The sequence below is a fragment of the Alligator mississippiensis genome, chromosome 6 (assembly GCF_030867095.1).
Source record: "Alligator mississippiensis isolate rAllMis1 chromosome 6, rAllMis1, whole genome shotgun sequence".
NCBI lineage: Eukaryota > Metazoa > Chordata > Crocodylia > Alligatoridae > Alligator > Alligator mississippiensis.
In genome coordinates this window covers 50,048,265-50,068,146 of record NC_081829.1, presented here as the reverse complement: position 1 = coordinate 50,068,146, position 19,882 = coordinate 50,048,265, and the positions used below count along the sequence as shown (strand labels likewise).

At 39.2% G+C, this 19,882-nt stretch overlaps 1 protein-coding gene across 3 annotated transcripts in view; it reads left to right on the top strand.

The window, feature by feature from the left end:
• Positions 1 to 19,882, top strand: part of JMJD1C (jumonji domain containing 1C) — a 258,840-nt gene that overhangs the window by 151,846 nt on the left and 87,112 nt on the right. For all 3 annotated transcript variants that reach the window (XM_014610135.3, XM_059729870.1, XM_059729871.1), the window contains exon 3: positions 18,140 to 18,253. In XM_014610135.3, coding sequence (XP_014465621.1) covers positions 18,140 to 18,253 — 114 coding nt within the window. The remainder of the gene's footprint in view (positions 1 to 18,139; positions 18,254 to 19,882) is intronic.

The following is a 19,882-nucleotide window of genomic DNA, read 5'->3' as shown; positions in this document are numbered from 1 at the left end:
TTTTATTTTATCTTAGTATGTTCTTGAGCTTTATTTTTTTGGCACTGGCAATGGCCAATCTGCCCAAAAACCTTTTAAGGGCTGTGCCTCTTCAAGGATATTTCTAGAATCAGAGATTTCATAGACATTAGGGCTGGAAGGGATCTTGTGAGACCATCGGGTCCAGCTGCTAAACACAGTGTCTGTTACTTCAGGGGAAAGCCATTCTAGATGGATATGAAGTCTGCAGGGTTTCACCCAGGACCAAAAACTCCAATTAAAAAAATGAGAATGGAAGAGGGAAGTTTTGGTGGAGTAGGAGGGAAGTCATGTAGACATGATTTCAAGGCAGAGAGAGAAAAGAATTGATGAAGTAAAGAGCACAGAAAAAATGTGTGAAGTGATGGGAGAATAAGAGGTCACTGAGAAAGACGCTAAAGAAACAGTAAGGTGGAAAAGAGACCCAAAGCAACACAGACCGGAGCCAGAAGTGAAAATGGAATAACCATGGCCCAGACAGCAGGTAGATCAAGAAGGCAAAAGAAGAGGTACCTCTGATTTAGCTACTGGTTCCCTTTGTGACGGGGTGGTGATGGAATGGAAAGGACTGAAATGAGCCTTAAGGGAGTTTATAGCTAGGAAGGAAGAAAATGGGTACAACTCTGATTTTGGAAGGATGGGAAAAAAGGAACAAAGAGATTGAAATGTAATTGAGGGGCTTTTTGATCAGTTGAAAGAAGAGGTTGGCAGTGGCAATGAAGGTAGAGGGAAAAGATCAAGAAGACCTGATGTTTAGACAACTTAAGGGAATTAGAGAATCAAATGACAAGAGATAGGTGAAGAAAAGAGGCTCAAGGCTCAGAAGCAAAGAAGTGTGAAAGAATGACATGAGGTGACAGTGCGCAGTGAGCATTTTCAGTTTGAATACCAAGAAGTTCAGAAAATCACCAAGGAGGTAGAAAGGGGAGGAAGTAGTGGAAAAAGGGTTCATGCAAGGTCCAGAAAACGAGTCAGGAGTTGGTAGCATAAAAGTAGAAATAGATGGCTGTTTTGAAAGGTTGAAGGAAGAGTTGAAAAAATGAGAATATAAGTTTTATACATAAGGAAGTTGACATAGTTGTGTGATTTGGCATATGTAGTCAGTAAAATATGAATGAGAAGAGAGAAGATTTCAGGTTTAAGGATACAAAATATGGTATGAGAATGAAGAAGAGTTATAAGTACACCAAGTCTAGACAAATAGATACTGTGGTGTATTTCAGTTGGGAAAAAAAATAATGAAATTCATATATAAGTTTCCAAATTACTTGCCCTGCTCTGATTAAAGTGATGAACGGAAAAGACTGAGGGCAGCTGAAAGATCAGACTTTGCTTTGGTTTCCCCTCTCTCCACATTCATGTTCTTATAGGCCCAATCTCAACCCTTCTGGTTAGGTTTTGTTTATTAAAATGACAGGCATTTCAACTTAAAGCAAGTCTTTCTCTGCTTTATGGTCTGTACAGGAGCCTTCTGCTGGACTGAGTAGCTCTTTCCCACAGCACATTTGTGCTATTTGAGACTTCCTCAAGCCTCTTTTTAAGACTTCTGCTCTTGAGGGTTTTGTACTTTGCTACAGGTAGGTCTAGGCAGGACTTCCTAGGTCCTTTCCTTTTACTCTGGATCTCTTGCAAGAACCCTGTTCCCTACATGTCTCTCTTCCTGAGCTGTTTATTCTGGCAAGAAATGACCCATAGCTGCCAATAGATGTTTGGCCTCAAACCTATCACCTAGCCGGCATATTTTATTTGCAGATACAGGCAGCCCTTGACTTACAACGTTTTGAGTTACAACATTTCACACTTACGACATTTATAAATTGACACCCTGTTTCAACTTTCCGATATCATTTTTTTCTTTACAACACTTGATCTGACGCGACGCCACACCGGTGAACAAGTTCTCTGCACCGCCCATCTCCCTGGAGAACATCTGTCCGAACTTTATTGGACACTTTCTTTTTTTTAAGAAAGCAGACAAGACTCCAGAAAAACCTACAGCCAAGATTCCTGAGAAGACTCCAATCAAGAACCCTTCAAAAAGTCCAACCAAGAGCCTTTCAAAAAGTCCAGCAAAGTCACCTCAAAGAAGTCTTTCGAAATCAATATGATTGCTATTTACAATATAAATACATTGATGTAGCCATATTACTCATCTATAATTGATCAAGTACAAAATTCTGGGTTATTTTTGGTGAAAATATGCTGTTGGGCCTTGGTTCAGGAACCAGTCCCCCATTTATAACATTGTTTCCTATGCGAAAATCGGTTCCAAGTTGCAACGTTTTGACTTAAGACGCATTTTTCAGGAGCCAGTTGTGTCCCAAGTCCGAGGATTGCCTGTACAGAGTTAAATTCAGTCTTCTTTAAGGGCCGTCCCACTGTGTGACAGATTAAGAGGACACTGGGTTATGCCAGAAGAGAGTAAATAGTCAAAGAGCAATCGGAACAAAAGCCAGCAAGTTTAAATGAGCCAGGAGAGTGACTAAGCTGGTGAATGGAGTAATCGGGCCAAAACAAGAGCTATGAGGAGGCTAACGAGGTATTGAGACTGCAGAATTGGAGGGATCATTGAGTTGAAAATTGATGTCACCCCAAGATGTGGGTGGTGTGTAGGTAAGGTGAGAGGAAGAAAAGTTAAAAAGGGAATGAGAAGTGCACAGGAGATGTAGAAAGAACTCTGTAGATGTATGCACACTAGAGGTAAAAGATTAGAGATGTGAAGTGAGATGAGGTAGGAAATAGTGAGAGCATAAAAGGCAGAACTCATCATTGTTATAATGGCCTTCATCTTATGGGAAATGAGAAGAGGGGGTAATGAAATGTGCTGAATCAGGAAAGCAGTAGTTCTCTGAGTGGAAGAAGGTGATGGAGCTGCAGGTTTCGGGTCAGTTTAAGTTTGTCAGAAGTTAACTACGGAGAGCAAGTTAGCCATGTTAGTCTGAAATCTATCTGATCCTACTTTGACCCATTTAGTTTCTAAGGTGCCACCCTGCCCTGCCTTTTGTCAGTAGCTAAGTATGAGGGGTGAGTGTAGATAGGACCTGTGGCAGACATTACCCTTAAAACGTGATTAACCAGTTAATCATGTTGTAAAGAGTAGCCACACTTTCAGTCAAATAATGGTGTAAGAAAAAGTTTAACCAGACAAAAAATTACGGCACAAAAATGTGCAGTAATTTTGTGGCTGGTTTTCTTTGTCTTAAATTGAATGCTTGACAGGGTGGACCATACCAGGGCTGTAAGTCAGGCACAAAATGGTAAAGAACTAATCAGCTGGTTGGCAGTTGGCAGGAACCCCACCAGGGCCCTTTCTAGCCCTGGTGTAGTGCTGATGCTGCCACCAAAAAGCTGATCAGCAGCTGGCAGACCATTCCTTTCCCTATACGGTTCTCATCAGCTGATCGGGAGCCAGTTCCAGAGGCGTGAATTGGCCGGGTGGGTCCCTGGAGTTGGCTAACAATCAGTTGATTGCCAGGCACCTTTGTGGGTGCAGAGGGAGTTCAACATCATGATCCTGGGCTCCCCCTGTAGTGGCAAGTAGGGTGTGATCCCTGATCCCAAGACCATGTCCTGCCATATGTATGCTCCTGTGTGGCATGGCAGGAGGTGTGATTGTTGGGATCACAAATCAGATCACATCATGCCTTTAATAGAACATTTATCAGTGGTCTGGGATAACAAAGATGAAGAAGGGTGTAAATGTTAGACCTAGAATAGGATCACTATCTCCAAAGAAGGAAACCAAGAATTAATTGGGGTATGTATGTTGGCAGTCCTAGAGGAATGGTAAATGACTAGACAAGATCTCCATGATACCTTCAGAAAGAAAGGATCAAGGAATATTGACAGCAATGTAGAGAAGCAACCTCTATCCCCAGTGATGGTGATGGTGGTGATATTGTAGCTTTTGTCATAGGCTAGAATCCCATTGTACTGCATACTATACAAAAATAAGTGTCCGTGACCCAATTTATATATTGGGGACAGTAATGAATAGAGGCACTCAGATGCAGGAATATAAGGAAACAATGAGACTGTATTCTTCAGCAGACAGGCAGTGGTCTTAGAATGCTAATAGTGAAACGCTTGTCAAGGTTTTTAGAGACATGATGGAAAAGGAGGCATTTAAGGAAGAAATTGCGATGGCTCTGTTGTTTATAGGAGCTCTTCTCAAAGTGTGGGGGACAGTCTGACAGAGAACACAGAGGTGCTTGTTTGAAAAATTAACAACTGGGCAAGGAAAACTAACATTATGAACCAGTTGCAGTCAGGAGTGGGATTTTTGATAGTGGATGAGGGGTGGAAGCATAGACATAGGCCATGAAAGGCCTGGTAAGTAAAGACAAGTTGCTTATATTTGATGAAGTGGCAGTAAGTGGGGAGGATGAAGAGAGAAGGTTGATATAGTTCAAGCAGTGGGCTAGGAAAATGAGCTTTGCCCCTGTACTCTGCATAGATATGAGCAGGACCAGATTGCATTTGCCCAGGGCAAAGGAAAGGATGTTGCAATAATTGAGATACAAGATAAGAGCCCAGACTAGTGTTTTAGCTGTGTGGAAGGATAAGAAAGGCCTTATCTTAAAGATGTTATGGAGAAGAAACTCCTGAAGATTCTATGTAGTTTGGATATATGGAATTGAGAGGTGGTAGCTAAAGAAGCACCTAGTTTAGAGTTCTGACTAATAGGATGGTGTCATGATCCTCAGTGATGGTGAAAGGAGGAAGCATGAGATTATGGGGGCGAAGATTAAGGGTTCTTGTTTAGTTGTGTTGAGGTTTCAGTGACAGCTAGACATTCATGTAGAGACGTCAGAGAGAGAGAGGCTCTGATTTTTAGTTTGGACATAAGACAGATCTGTGAATAGTCAGCCTAGAAATGGTAGATGAATTTGTAGTAGATTAGACTATCTAGATGTAAGATGGAGAAGAAAAGGTGATCAATGCCACAGCTGTCTCTTCTGGAAGTGTCTACAGAAATTTGAAAGTGTGGTTTGAAAAAGAGACTTCTCCAAAGGACTTGCCGAAGGAACAGTTAGAGGAATACCAGGAGAAAACAGTGGAAGCCAAAGGAAGGACAAAATTCAAGAAAAGCATTGTCAACTATGGAAAGGCTCATTAAGGAGTTTTTTTAAAGGGTAGAAGGCAACTACATTCACTCAAATTTATTTATAAAATATTTATTTATAAATCTGATTATCTCATAAAGTTGTTTATAAACTAGTAGCATATTTTGAGTAGCAAATAAATAACTCCTATCCATTGCTTTCACCTGGAATTTATTTTAATGGCGACTTTTTTTAAGTCTGTCTTTACAACATTATTAGTTCGCTGCATTGGGGACAGCCAATCCTAACCACAAAGGGAGCTAAAGTTTACTAATAGATCTTATTCCCAGAACTGAGCTGATATCAGTGATGGGCATCTATTTGGCTTGTGACAGAGTAATGGTGGAAAACTGTGGAGTCATGTTGGTTCATACTGCAGAAGAACAGACGTTTGCCAAAGGGAAAAGGACAAAATCCACTTAAAAAAAAAAAAAAAAAAAAAAAAAAAAAAAAAAGCTGAAGCATTGCAAACAAAAAAGAAAAGTAGACACAAAGATTAAAAGCTGCTTTTAAGAAATGAATGGCAAATATACTATTTCAATCTGAAACAGGCCATAAAACGACTTTGTACTTATGCATACATATATGTGCTGATCTTTATTTTTGTGCTTGTTATCATGTTGTCCTCTGGTAAAACATGACTTAGTTTTGAAATGCTATTAAGAATAGCATGCTGGGGTTCTGTCTTAATTTCTGTATTTCAGTCTAAGGTTTACTTAGTAAAAGGAAGAATTTCCAAACTGTAGGAAGCTTTTCTAACTGGCTTGAGATGTGAATATCAGGCTGTTCTGTCTGGTATTGCTGCCTTAGACAGATCAGCTGGAGTTTGACATTCTTGTACCCTTGGATTTCAGATTTTACACTCAAGTACACCTTTTGTCCTCATAGATTGTATAAGTTTAACTGAAGTAAAAACTTAGTCCTCCAGGTGAAATATACTTATTTCTGTTGATGTGCACTCAGAACATAGTTCAGCTCCCTTTCTTATGGCATGGTGGTACTGAAATGCTAATAATATAAAAATATTTTTGTTGCTAATCAGATAGGGGAATCAATGTACACAGGAAGCAGAGACAAGTAGGGAAGTGGCATTTGTAATCACGTCAAAGAACAGATTTACACTGTTTCAGGGGGTTTTGTTTTTTTAAATACTTTGTAGTCTTTAGGTTCCTATCTTAAAATAATTTGAATATTGCTTTATGATGTCTTCAATCTATCTATGACATCAAACAGTGTTCTTTCCTAGCTAAAGTTTAGTCCTGTATATATGCATCTTGGAATTACATATTGATAGGGGACTGACTGCATTTTACAGCAAGACCTGTTTACTGCATTCAAGTACTGTAACTAAAAAGTTAAACTTGAACAGTCCTGGTGGTGTGGGCATGTGTGTGTTTAATTTCCCAATGCTCGTGCTATTTTCTGGTTATGTTATACCACTAGCCAATGACTCATTCTCAGAGTTGGCTGTCAGCCAGTTCATAAATAAAAGAGCTCCAGCTGGCCATTGAGAATCCCCGTCTCCCTCTGCTACAACAAAGGAGCTGCATGAGGCGCTGCCATTGCCAGTAAGGAGTATTCCCTTTGTAGTGTTTTATATAAATAGTATTAAAAAATAGTGTTCAAAATGTCTGTGGCAGTCTAAATGAGCAAACGTGATAGAACATGAAATGAAGATGAAACTTGTATAATAGTGTGTTTTGAGTAAGAAACATCGCAAAGTTTAAAAGGTTCCTTGGAGAAATAATCACTTGAATTACAAAACTCCCTGATCCCATCCTCGTTCTCCCCAACTGAAACAGATGAATTCTGAAAGGCATTACTAATACATTGTACCTAGAATTTTTAAACTTAGTTCTAAAAATACAAAACCTGGAAAATATCTTCTGTCACATTTTCTTCAGACGAAAGAGCTGGGTGTGTTCTTACAGCATACCAAAGGAATGTTTAGCAGTAGCTGAAGGTGCAGATCATGACCGAATTTTTGTTAAAGAAGGAATATTTGGGTTTTCTTCATAGATTCAGAGTTAGTTCGAATGATTATCTGTAAGATTGGGCACAGTGTGTTACCAGTAATACATGAATCCTGTGGCAGTTAGCCAAGACAGTAACTGAAGGTCAGGGATTGTTTGCTAAATGCGGTTCTGTGTGCTGCTTGAGTCCATAGGGGACTGGCAGTGCCAGGGAACAAAGACAGCTCTGTTTTTTGAGCTTACAGTAAGAATAATTTCACGTAGTTTATGCCTGGTTGTGAGATGAAGCAAATGGTAATTTAAACTAGTGCTAAAATAATGCAACTATAATTTGTTTTTCAAGTGCAAAATTTGGCACATCTCAAAAAATAAACTTGCACATTAATACCTATCTATGGGTCTCAGAAATGTTACCAAGTTATTCTGTTACAAGCCATCCACCACCCACCAGATATTAGTATTTTAAAATTTGACTTCAATACTCTTTCATGATTGACTTGACTGCTGTAGGTTCCAGGAGTCAGCGAGACTGGAATAAACTTGGTTTACATTGGGTTAGCACACCTATATTAGCATTTGCACCAGTTGTAGCTATATCAGGATAAAGGGGTCTTTGCCATATTTAGTGGAGTTTCACTGAGAACATCTCCAAATATTGGAAATCCATGTATCATTCCCCTTATGTTACTACTCTATGGTAGTAGTTTAAAAATGTTAGTCGAAGGTTTTATGTAAATACATGAAGGCTGCTACACTGGATATTCATAGATGTTAGGGTCGGAAGGGACCTCAATAGATCATCAAGTCCGACCCCCTGCATAGGCAGGAAAGAGTGCTGGGTTTAGATGACCCCAGCTAGATGGTTATCTAACCTCCTCTTGAAGACCCCCAGGGTAGGGGAGAGCACCACCTCTCTTGGGAGCCCATTCCAGACCTTGGCCACTCTAACTGTGAAGAAGTTCTTCCTAATGTCCAGTCTAAATCTGCTCTCTGCTAGCTTGTGGCCATTATTTCTTGTAACCCCTGGGGGCGCCTTGGTGAGTAAAACCTCACCAATTCCCTTCTGTGCCCGCGTGATGAACTTACAGGCAGCCACAAGGTCGCCTCTCATATTCTTTGTTACTGAGTTATACTCTAGGAATAAAACTTTATGCAAACACACAAACTCCTTGTCCTCCACTTGTGCAGGTCTTGGATAGTATTAAGAATTGCCTGCTTTGTTAAAAATGGTATTAATAACTGAATATTAATAATCGAAAATAGTGTATTTTGTAGTAGACATAATCCAGTTGTTTCCAGTTACTGAAATAAATTAACTTCAGAACTGTTATGTTAAAGGCTCAGTAAAGAAAAATTGTGCAGAAGCTGTTAGTAAAAGAAACAATGCCATGTCTTTCTTTAGAATGATACACAATTAGGGTCATTTTAAAGAGGATCTAAAATGCTTTTTATAAAATTCTATAAAGTTTCAGATCATATTAGAATCCAATTATAGAAATAAAAATAATAAAGTACAGTATTTTGTTTTGAAATATATTTATTTTCAGCAGGATATAAATTCAGTGGTATTGTTTCCCCTGCAAGAGTTGATCATATTAATAACTAAAGTTCTGATTTTCAGAAGTGCTGAGCCCTTGTTACTGTAAATTAAGTCAGCGGGGGAAGCTTTCATATAGTTGAATTCTCTTATATACCTTCTGCATTGCCTTGACTCAGTGGTAGAGAATTGATAAGCCGCTGAAAAACATACAAAGCTGATTTACATGAACAAGAAATAGTGCTGTTTCTTGTTGTCTCCACTTTTCATGCTTAATGTTAGTAAAAGTAGTTGAAGTAACATTCCCAAAAAAGTCTCTGAAAGGACATTAGGTTGAGTTGGTGTCACTAAAATATCTATCTTAATATCTTTGGGTGTAATTGAGGAGCTCTCACAGTTGACTGGTGGTTGGGAGTAGGGATTGATTGGTTAAAATTGTCCACTTGTGGTGAAAGAGTACATTCTTCTAAATACCCATACACACCCATTTGATTAATTTTGGTTGTGCAAAGATAGGTTTGTCCTATTGACACTTGAAATTACCTTTCTCTGGTTGAATGCAATAAAGATATAATTTTGGGCCCATGAAGCCAATTTAAATTAATTCCCTAGTTGCCTGAAATCAGACAAGCAATTGTCGAATCCTCCAACATCGGGAATAGACTGAGCATGATCAGTGCATCCCAGGCTTTTCTGACAGCCTGTCTACCACATACAGCAATTAGGCAAAGCCAGTCAGATTTTGTCACTTTGAATTGGGTAGGCCTCAAGGGCCACTTAAAAGAAACCTTCTATTTAAGCTGCTTTTGAGGACAAGAGACATTTCCCATTGAAAGAAAGTATAGTCTTCACAGTTATGTAGCTTTAGCCAGGCTACACTGTCCCCAGAAGTGGTGACTTGGTCCCCTTTCCTGGTTCTGTGTTAGGTTATCACCAATGTAGGGAAGAATGGTCCTTGGTGGATAAAAAGCTCTTCATTCACATAAGATGCGGACAACTATAAATGCATGAAGAAGGTAGATTAAAATGTAACGTATAGCAAATGATCACAAATTAAAAATCTGCAACATGCCTCTGTATTGGTTATTATTACCAGTAATTCCTATAGTGGAGCAGCACAATGGGTAGTAGTTGCCTGCAGAGGGGAACTAGCAAGCTGTACTCAGAAAGTGAGAGAAATTCAGGGTTAAAATGTTCCTTTTCTTTTGCTCCGTGTAACTGCTAGTCATTGTGGGATATAATGCACCCAGAGGCTTTGAAATAGGAAAACTGCCAGCCCCTGGAAGTCATTTGACTGTAGAAAGCAAAAGAGGTATTGCTTCATTTTCTGGCTATGAATGTTGTTCTCCGTACTGCCCTCTGATCTGAGTGGTGGTTGGCCTTCTAGCAGACCTCTTGGGGCTGCTAGAAAAGTTGTACCTTTTATAATCTGTGAGATTTATTGACAGTTTTAGGGATAATTTGCTGCCAGTTTAAAAATAATTAACTGGAAGAAAATTTAAAGGGGGGTGGGGATTTCTTTTTTGGGAAAAATCATAATCCCAGTTTTTCTAAATGGCAATCTGCCAATATATTTATTAATATTTTACTTTTCCTAACAAAAAGAGATTAGATTGGGGAACTTGTGCCAATGACCACTCATGTTGATCTACCCACAGTCTGGAAAGTAAGGATTGATTGGTAACAATTTGGCTTTGGTTTTAGAATCAAAACTGAGGCTTTCCTTCAGGAAGCAGAGGGGGAGAGCCTACAAACGTATCACTTGCTTTCCCGTCTCCTGTCTCTTTCAAGTAAATCGGGAAAGTAAAAATTTGATACCTCCATTGGCTGCAGGGCGAGGACGGTTTATTTGAGCTGTCAGTCTCGCCACTAGTCTGGCTTTGTCTGCAGTTAAAATTATGATTCACCCTCCCCAGCCAGCCAACTGAGTAATCAGTAATGTGACTCGTGCTGGAAGTGACTCCATCACCACCTGTGACGAAGGATTAGTTACAGTTTGCAGAGCACCGCCTCTTCCCCTCTTCCCCCGTGCCCTAGCGCCAGCTCGCCTAGCGGCGACGCCGTCTGCGGGCGCGCGGAAGTGCGGCCCAGGGCTCCCTGCGCTGCGCGGCCTGCTCGGTTATGCAAGCGGCCTCGGCAGAAGTGATCATGACCCAGATCCGGGAGCGCCACCGCCGCAGGATTTCTTAGTCGTTCACACCGCAGCGCTGGCGACAAAGCGAGTGGTGACCCGCCTCCGCGCCGGAGACGCGCATTTGCTCGACTGGCCCCCACCCCGGGCTCGGCCCGGCCCGGCCCGGCCTGGCCCGCGGCTCCCCCCGCCCCCTCCCCCTCCCCCTCCGGAGCGGCGATGTGCCCGAATCCGGAAATCGGGGCTTGAGAACCATTTTCTTCTGGTTTGCGGAGCCCGAGGACGGGCTGGAGCGAGCCCCGGACACGCCGCGCCGCCACCCGCCCACCCAGCCGGGCCGCGGCCATGACTTGTGAGCGGGGCCGGCTCATGCCGCGGGGTTCCCGGTGCCTAGCCTGGCCCCACTGAGGTTTGTATCATCTCCGCGGCTTCGGCCGCTCACGGCGGGGCGGAGGGGCCCTGCGGGTGTCTCCTTTGCTGCGCTAATCATCCGGCTTAAACAGTATACTCGGACCCAGCCCATTGCTAGGACAGGAGAAAAGAACGTAGAGCTAGATGGATATAGATACAGATACATAATATATATGCGGATATAGACATAAATACTTGTATATACATATTTATATATAGCTATAGACATATCTATATCTCTCTGAAGTTTTTTCAGTTCCTTATATTTTTGCTCCCCCCAGCTGCGGGAGCTGTTCTCTAGCAACATTTGGTGTTTTCCCAAGCCCCTGGCTAGGAGCCCTGAAGGACCCAGCGATGGGGTTGTTGGGCCGCACAAAGCTTGAAAAGCCCCACTCTGCTTTGAGTTCTGTTCAGACTTATTAATTGAAGACTTGGTGTTGGAGAGCCCATGTGCCAGCAAAACTCTTGACAAAAAGATTGCCTTTTGAAAGGACTTGGAGTGGAACAGGAGCTTATATTTTTTCCACCATTTTGAATTGATGTATGTGTTTCCTATTACATTTTAAAGGGTGTGCTTTTAACATGGGGTGTGCTGAGCAGCTGAGTTGTGTTTTAAGGACTGTGGCTGATTTATTTAAAAATGCCTTTCAGGGAGGGCTGGTCTGGTCTGCTTTTTCTCATGTGAAAGGAATGTAGTGCAGCACGGAGCTCCATACAGGATACAGTTGTTCTGAGCATTTCTTCCTATATAGTGGTAGGTCATAATAGAAAGGCAGACATCTACACAGCAGAGGGGATTTATTTTAGTTTGCAGTATGTAGCATGTAGTGCGCGTGTCAATTAATAAGTTAGTTGGTGCCATTTTTGTAACCAGTAGTTGGATATTTTTTTCCAGCTCTGAATATTGACTAGAAAAGCTATTTTTGCATTGCTTTACTATGGTGTCTTTGGTAGTCCTATTGAATAATGATCCATCTGTGACCAGAACTATCCCACAGTGACTTTCATCAAATGGCAGCTTCCCTAAGGCTGTGGCAGTACCTTGCAGAATAATAGATCTGCAATCTTGAATTAGTGATGTATAAATTCTGCTTACATTTTCTCACATTCCAGTATACTTGGATGTATTATAAAGCGTTTATTCCAAATTAATTTGAAAAGCCAGATACTAAGCTATATTTATAAAAAATGGTAGATATTTCATACTTTTCAGATTTAAAGAAGCTATATTGGCATTTTACTGCACTGCATAATTATGTTCCACATTCTGTAAGTATTTACATGCATAGTGGATACACCGTTTGTCCCTTTTAAAGCTGGTTGTATGTTTATTTTATAGATGTGGCCTGAATGTTGAAACTTCATACGTTTTTCAAATTTCATCAGTCGCATACTAAATACCTTTACTATGTTCCTGAAACATCTGTCAGAAATACATGTAGGTAATGGGGTGGGTTTTTTTGGTGCACACAGTTTTAAAATAATGAGTAAAATACATTTTAAAATTCTTTTGTGCATCTTATCTACAAAATATATATAGCTTTTTTTGTAGATTCAGAATTCTGCCTTCAATATTGAGGAACAAGAAAATACTATGGAAGGCGTCAACTTTTCTAATAATATTTGGAGCTATCCGTATATTTTTCTTCCTGATGCAGCAAAAAAGAAATAGAAAGAAAAGCCCCACCAAATAGATTGGCCCGAAAGAAGTAGAAACCCTTGCTTGATTGATGCTTAAGTTCTAATGATTATCATTACTGTTTTTAGTCCATTTTATCAATTGTTTAACTGCACTCTCAGAGAACCTTTTGACATCTTAGAAGAAGGTACTGTGTAGGGTCATGTGTTCTAAATAATGTGTTTTTCAAATTAGAAATAGGCTAGCTGTGCTACAGGAAATACAAACAACCTATACTGCTTCGGTAAAGGAGACTTGCACAAGGAGGAATGAACCAGAATAGGATTGGAAATATTACTTAACTATCTTTTTTATCTTTTTACCTTTTTCACTTGGTAGTTTTGTCTTTGTCATCATGCCAGCAAACACATATGGGAAGAAAATTATAGTTGTTTTGAGGTCTAACGATTTAGTAGCATGATGAGCAGGTGCCAGCATGTTGTTCTATTGTAGATTAAAACAGCTGGAATGGAAAACAATATATGGAAAAGTTTACTTAATAGAGTGCACTTATTTTCCAGCTATTATAGTTTAAATGGAAACATTATAAAATCACTTCTGTATTTTGCCAAAGAAGCAAATGTTGCTGAATACTATGACTTTTAATTGAAAACCTGCTTTTGAATTTAATGCATCCATTTATATAATTAAATCATTTATACAGAGTTGTACATTTTCAGTAAATTCTGCTTACAGTTCCTCACATTCCAGTATACTTGGATGTATTATAAAGCGTTTATTCCAAATTAATTTGAAAAACCAGATGCTAAAGCATTTGCTATATTTATAAAAACTGGTAGATAGTTTTGTTACTTTAGGCTAATGAATAGTTTAAAAAGGCAAATCACCACATAAGAAAACTATGTAAACCATATTTATTTGGAATGAAGATTGGGTTATAAGCAGCTGTGCTGCCTACACAAGAATAATAATAATAATAATAATAATAAATTTACATAATCTGGCAAACTAACCACACCATTGTTATTTTATTTCTAAAATGGGTATTTTGAGATGAAAATTAGCCTGTTTAATCACTGTGATTTACATAAATTTATATTCTTTAGTAAGCAGTTCTTAAATTTGTGGTTCTTAGAACCACACTGGTAATCCTCCGATCATGTGCTGGAGGCCCCCAGAGAACTGGCTGGTCACATGGTATCAGCTTCCCTTGTTTCCAGCAGCTTACTTCTTGTACTGTATTTAGCACTGAAACTTCATTATATGCTTTCTTAATGTTGCTACTTCAAGGAAATAGTGCCTGAAATTGCTACCAGGTTGCTGTGATGATAAATGGGAAGAGTTTGCACAGTTTCACATGTAAGGAAAAGGCACCCACAAGAAAATTTATTCTCTGAAGATTTGATATTCAACATGAACACGTTTAAGAAACTGTTATGAAGTAACAAGATTTTTTTCAGTATTTTATTCCACTTAATTTCTGCATCCAATTCTCAAAAGCCTGAAAGTGACTTTTGCCATCAGTTTGAAAGCTGTCCCAGTTGCCCCTGCCAGGCAGTACAAAGCTGATGGGAAGGATGAGTCAGTGTAAGAGCTATGTATAATAATGACCTTGGTGATACAGAAATTAAACATTTGTATTCATAAAATTCTTAGTGCCAAGCTCTGGATCATAATACAGGCAAAGAGAATAAGTTTGAAGGAACCAGTTCAGAAAAAGACCTGTGTCACTTAAAGTTAAGCATGTGCTTAAACCTCTAAAAATCCTAATTAAGCAAAGCACTTAAGTCTTAGCAACAGATGGAGATGGTAAAACTAGGAGAGAGGCCCTGGTAAAAGAATTAGTTGGCTGAAGATGTTTGGTTTTCCTTGTTTCCAGTAAAAAACAAGATAAATCTCTAGAGGTCTGTACATTGATTGCCTTGTTAGCTAAAAGAGGGGAAATTATTTTCTCTAGAGCTTTGTGAAGAGACCATTTGAGCCTTTCCTTATATTTTCTTGTTATTATATGTTTTACACACTGTTTAGTGGTAGAGAAGGCTTGGATGATTTTTTTTTTTTTTTTTTTTTTTTTTTTGTAGTCCTATAATGCATGGGGTGTAACACTGCATGTTGGGATTCTCTGTATCTAGGCTACCAAGTAGAAAAAAAAAACCTTTCAAGAATTGCTAACATTTTGACTGATGTATATCTATATAGGTTTTTTGGATCCCATTATATATGGCAGCTTACTGATTTAATGATACCCAGGCTAAAAATGTTTGCTTTTCCTTACAGATGTTTCATATAATAATGCTTTCTGTTACTGTTTGGGAAATCTCAACCTAAGCATGTTCAGCTGGCCAGTTGCACCTTTTACAAGGTTGTGTAACATTGTACAGTTCTGCTTTATTTTCTTTCGATCTGCCATGTGGAGCTGTATTCCCACCGCTTTTTGGAGCATTGGCTTGCTAAAGGATAAGAGAAACAGAATTAATTTTCTGGGGAGAATCACTTTTTAAGATAGTATTTGGGACCAGGTTTTGCAGTGCCAGGAATCAATCTGGTGGTTTACATGTTAACTTACTATGCAGTTTTCTACAAAACCTGAAAGAAAACATTGCGCCTGTAGTGTTTTAGTTAATTACCTTCTACATACAAGTATTTATATTAAGAATACTTTTTTTTGCAAGAATGATTTGACAGCACTAAAGAAAGCAATTTGAAGAGCAAGTAGAGTGCAGATGCTAATCCGTAATTTAAAAATAGCTATCAGAATCTGAAATAGATGAATCCCCTTTTTTGTTTTATATTGTGTGTTTAGGCATAGATGGCATGAACTACATCCTTGACTTACTCAAAAGGCTACCTACCTATCCAAGGCCCCAATATGTGAAAACTGATTTAGAGCAAAGGCCCTTCAGCAGTATAAGTTAAATAATTATCAGCCATTTGGAATCCAGAATTTCCAAACTTTCTGCCACATACTTCCTCTTCACTTAGCCCCACCCATTTACCTCTCCAGGTATCATATCGGTGAGGATGCTGGAGAGATTTTTTTCTCATAAACCGTAAGAGAAGAGATAATCACTAAATTAAATATAGAAGCCTGGCATGTTAAATCTGGATATTAAATGTATAGCAAAATAATCTTAAATGGAGTATTTTTATAAAGTATCCCTTTTCACTTGTACAAATGCCGGATATATTTAGTGCTGGAATTTTTACTCATACCACTAGCAAGGAGCATCCTTATATGCTCGACAGTACCTTCTGATGACATGGTCCTATTCCTAATTTGTAAATTAGTATGAATGAGAGGTTTGTTTCTTTTTTCTAATTATTATTCAGATTTTTGAAGCTCTTTATTTAGGAGAGTTTAAGAATCTGATTATTTTCATTTTCGTTATTTTACCGGAGTTACTATAGTGAATGCATAAATCACACTTTTGGGTAATGTTGTATTGGGTTTATATTTGGACTTGGATAAAACTGGGTGTTAATTTTTAGATTGTGGGACAAATGAAACACAAGGGAGAGGAATTCAACATGAAAAAATAGTTGCATGTGAGACTGCGCAGTATTTGCATACTTGGGCTGACAGTAGTACTTCTTAATGGAAGAGGCTCTCCCCCAAATTTTCTCATTACATATTTTACATGCCATTATAGTTTCTGGATTCTGCCCTGCTTAGGTGTCCACGGTGAAATTGATACCCACAGGTCAACTATTTTATGCCGTGTTTTCATATACTCACGCATACAGTCTTCTACATTAAAGGGAGTCTGGGCAAGTCAGTGGAGCACTACACTGAAACTCGGGAGAACTTCACAAAATGCTTAAAGCACTTAATGTTTCTTTCCTCTGCTCCTGGCCTACTAGGTGATGTTGAGCAAGTCACTTGGCCCTGCCTTTGTCTGCTGAATTATCTTGGGCAAGTTGCTTCATTTTACTGTACCTCAGTATTCCTATCTCTAAATGAGGGTAATAATAACTTCCTTTGTAAGATGCACTGAACTCTGTTGTTGAAAAGGGCTGTGTAAGTACTAGGTGTCACCCTTATGTCTTGAAGCATTGCTTAGTATACTGTTCACAAAGCTTTGTATACTTCCCGGTCCTTCCTGTGTTCTCACCTTATGCTGTCTATCTTTTTGGGATTTTTCCTTATTCCTTTTTCTCTATCTTGTATAATAATTTTCTTTTTTCCCTGCTTTCTCCCTTTGTGTTATGCATGTGGTCTGTGCTAACCTCCTTTCTTCTGTTGCCTCATTCCTTTAATAACTTCCTCTTCCTATTGTCTGCCCATTTTTCAGCTCCATTCTTTCTCCTTTACCTTCAAGTCACTTTTCTGGGATTCATTTTACCATTCTTCTCTTGATGCATCCCCAGCCAGTCACACCCATGCTCGACTTCTGTATTTGGAAATCGCACCAGTGGAAGTGATTCTTTCCTATCTCTCCAGGAGAACCTTCCTCCCCTATTTCACTCTCTTCCCACATTTTCTCTGCAAGATTTTTTTCTGTCCCACAAAATGGGAGGGTTTACAAGCCTTCTACAGCTAGTCCTGCCCACTTGGGGTATTTTCTCCTGAGGAGTATGTAGGAGCTAGTAGGACGTTTTTTCCTTGCCTGTATTGTGGAGGAGGTTTCCTACTTCCTGCCAAATGCCCAAGGGAGGAGGGGGAAGGGAGCTTAAGCAGAGAGGCTTGTCAGGTCTGAGACTGCTCTGCAGGAGCAGCTGGCAGGGGGGAGGAGTAGCAGGAAGAGAGTACAGCAGGGAGGAGGGAAGTAGAAGAGGCGTTTAGAGGCAGTGAAGAACAAGGGAAAACTGCCTAGGGAGAATGGAAGAGGAGATTCAGCAAGGGAATGGAGCAGCTCTTATCTGCAGTTCCTTTCCATGTGCTTTCTTAAGCAGATGCATCTGTGGTCATCTGTCTGCATGCAGGAAGTGGGAATTTCAGTGTGAGCTATGTACCCATGGTACAATCCTGGGCTCTAAAATGGGACTTTGAGCTTCTGTAGTTAATGTTTTTGCTCAACAGTGGGCAAAAGGAAGAATGTATGTTGTAGTTCCCTTTTCTTGCCCCAAGTTTTACAATCATTGTACAAAAACAAAAAGCAAAACTTTAAAAAAACCCCAACATTTTAATCTGTACTTGTTGCTCTGATTTCTTAAGAGATAATTAAGCATTAACTTGTTTTTCATTTAAAGAAATGTTGCTGTTGTTTCTGTTAAAATACCAGCGTGTCATTATTTTATGTTTGCTGCAACTGTGGGGAAATTGGATTTTTTGTTTTTACCTCTGACAGCTTCCTTTTTTTTTTTTTTTTTACATTTTGTTTTTAGGCATTCAAGCCCTTGGTTGGAAAAAGTGTGTACAATTCAATCACTGCAGTAGAATTCCTTGTGGACAAACAACTGGATTTTGTAACTGAAGATAGTGCCTTTCAGCCCTATCAGGTAAGAAGCATGGGTAGTGTACATCTAGTTTAATTGAAGTCTACTTATTTTCCACATACTTTTTACAGTTCAAGTCCTATGTAATAATCAGCACCTCATTTCCTGGTATTCACTGAGGTGGTGCTCAGCATGTCACGTAGCTGGATTTTAGTGGTGAATCTGATGATGGGGTGCAGAAACACTGCACAGCCCCTTGTCAATTCAGTTTTTATAAGTAAAATAGCTTACTTGATAAAGATTAACCAATACCAATAATGACCAAGTAGATAATAGTGTATCATCTGCCCTTCTGAAGCTGTACTCTGGTTTATTGAGCCTCAGGTTACAGTAGTACTTGATTAAATGGAGTAGGTGTCCATTTTCACTTTAAAGAAAGAAAGCTGTTTTTTCCTGACAGTAGACAAAATAGGTAATTGTTGCTGCTGCTTCTAAGCTCAGTTTTACATGTCCAGTATTCAAGATTTCTTAATTGCAACCTTTATTAATTTGAAAAATGTTCTGATATTAGCTTATATTTGTGATCGGAACATAGGGTTTGTGCAGGATCTGATGACTAGAACTTAAGAACAAGAATATTTTGTGTTCTGTAAGAAAAGTTTGCAAAAGAGTTCTTCTGTGACAAATACAAAGAATTGAGTGTTGGAATAAACACTTCATTTTGCCACTACTTACTATGAATTCTCTTCTGATTGGGATTATATTCTATAGGATATTGAAAGATTAACAGCTGATCCAGTTCCGTATAACATCCTTCCCACACTCAGAATTGCTGTAATTCCCCTCCCCCTGCCAATACATAGAAAAATAAGAACTGTATAGCTAGAATTTAATTATTTTAGTTTTCTTAATGGTTTGGGTATTTTGTGATGTAGCATTAATATTTAAGGAAGCTAAACAAACTGAAAACCTATACTAAGTCCAATTTCAGTCTCCCAACTCCTTCATTCACCAAGAAAATGTCTGCTTTAATTTTCTTGTGGTTTGTATGAGACACGTGCAAGCTCTTTCTTTCCAGAAATGTTATTCCAGTAGATGCAATTATCCTTCTTTTGACAGAAGGTTATGTTGCATTTCTACAGAGCAGTCTGAGCAAATTTACAGTGAAGCTAACTGAATTTACGGGGAAGAAATGTTGCATTTTTGTCAAGCCATCCGACATGTGGCCAGTTGGCAGACACCTACATATACATGTCCCATGCAATAAGTGTTTAGAATCCTTTAGTGTAGCAGGTGATTGTCAAAAAAATGGTATATGCATGGGCATACACACAAATATTTGCACAAAATTGCGCTCTGTGTGTCTTCCACTCGTATGCTTGCTCTTATGCTCTCACCCGCTTGTTCTCTGCTCTCTCTCACTCCTGAGTATATCTTGAGGAGAGAAACTAAAATTGAAGTAATGCAGTAATTTTTGAAAATGCCATATGACTTGCTGGCTACATCATTATATTTGTTGATTAATACTGTGTCACAATTACAACAAAGGAATATCTAAGGCCCAGCACTTCACAGTATGTTTGCATTTGTTTTTATTTTAAAGTGTTTTGAAAGTTGAAGAGGCTTCACTAAATTTTTCAAAGATTGGCTTTAGATTTTGGAGATTTTTAGTTTAACTAGAATTGGAATCCT